At 39.2% G+C, this 846-nt stretch overlaps 1 protein-coding gene across 1 annotated transcript in view; it reads right to left on the reverse strand.

Annotated features, from left to right (window-relative positions):
• Positions 1-846, reverse strand: part of LOC119589266 (ubiquitin carboxyl-terminal hydrolase 24-like) — a 33,335-nt gene that overhangs the window by 20,476 nt on the left and 12,013 nt on the right. Inside the window, exons 20-21 of the mRNA XM_037937884.1 lie at positions 364-554; positions 52-220 (exon numbers count right to left, since the gene is read on the reverse strand). Coding sequence (XP_037793812.1) covers positions 52-220; positions 364-554 — 360 coding nt within the window. The remainder of the gene's footprint in view (positions 1-51; positions 221-363; positions 555-846) is intronic.

Consider the following 846-nt stretch of genomic DNA (forward strand, 5'->3'; position numbering starts at 1 on the left):
TACGCAGATATATGACACACTTGCACATGCGTATGTGTTTGGGAGACTCACCACTATGACTTTGTTGGCAATGATAGGAGTAAGGGATGAGTATGCCAGAGGGGGAGGACTGGCTTGGGTTGATGAGTCCAGAGCTGATCGCTTTGGTGGACCCGGGTGAGGTTGCTGGCTTGTGATGGGCAATTCCTGCCCTATTGTTGCAGAACCACAGAGTAAATACCTAAAGAAGAGAATGCAGAATGAGTATTTCTGTTGATCTGAAGACCTTTAAGTTTAATACCGTTCCCAGCATCTTACCCTGCAATCATAATCTGTTTACGCAAAAACAAACCAGTTGCTCTGAAATCAACAGATCACTCTTACCTTAGTATCTGTAAAGTTATGAGGTAGACACTTTGACGAATTTCATAGTCAACATCTTGAGGAAGAGAATCCCTCTGCAGCAAGGCTGTAATGAGGCTCAACCCACCACACATGAGAAATTCTTCACAAAAATGAGCACTGCCATGCATTGTACCTTCTTGGGAAACTGGCATAATTTTCCCCGACAGAACCTGCAAATATTCAAAGAAAATACAGGTGAAACAGAGAAGGGTAAAAAGGCCTATATTTTCATATCCTACCATCTAAGAAAACTTGCCTTTGTAGTCAATTAAACAAACATCTGTATGAACCCAGTATATAAACTATAAGGAAATTTTTGTCCTCAGGCATAACTGTTTTCCTTCTGAATCAAAAGTTCTTACTGATCATTTAAAGAAAAGGTTCTGAATAGTTTTCACTGTGCAGTCAAATTCTGCTAATATAATCTCAAGATAATTTTTTTTCCAGTAATTTTATTTATCC

Source organism: Penaeus monodon, chromosome 25 (genome assembly GCF_015228065.2).
Source record: "Penaeus monodon isolate SGIC_2016 chromosome 25, NSTDA_Pmon_1, whole genome shotgun sequence".
Classification (NCBI taxonomy): Eukaryota; Metazoa; Arthropoda; class Malacostraca; order Decapoda; family Penaeidae; genus Penaeus; species Penaeus monodon.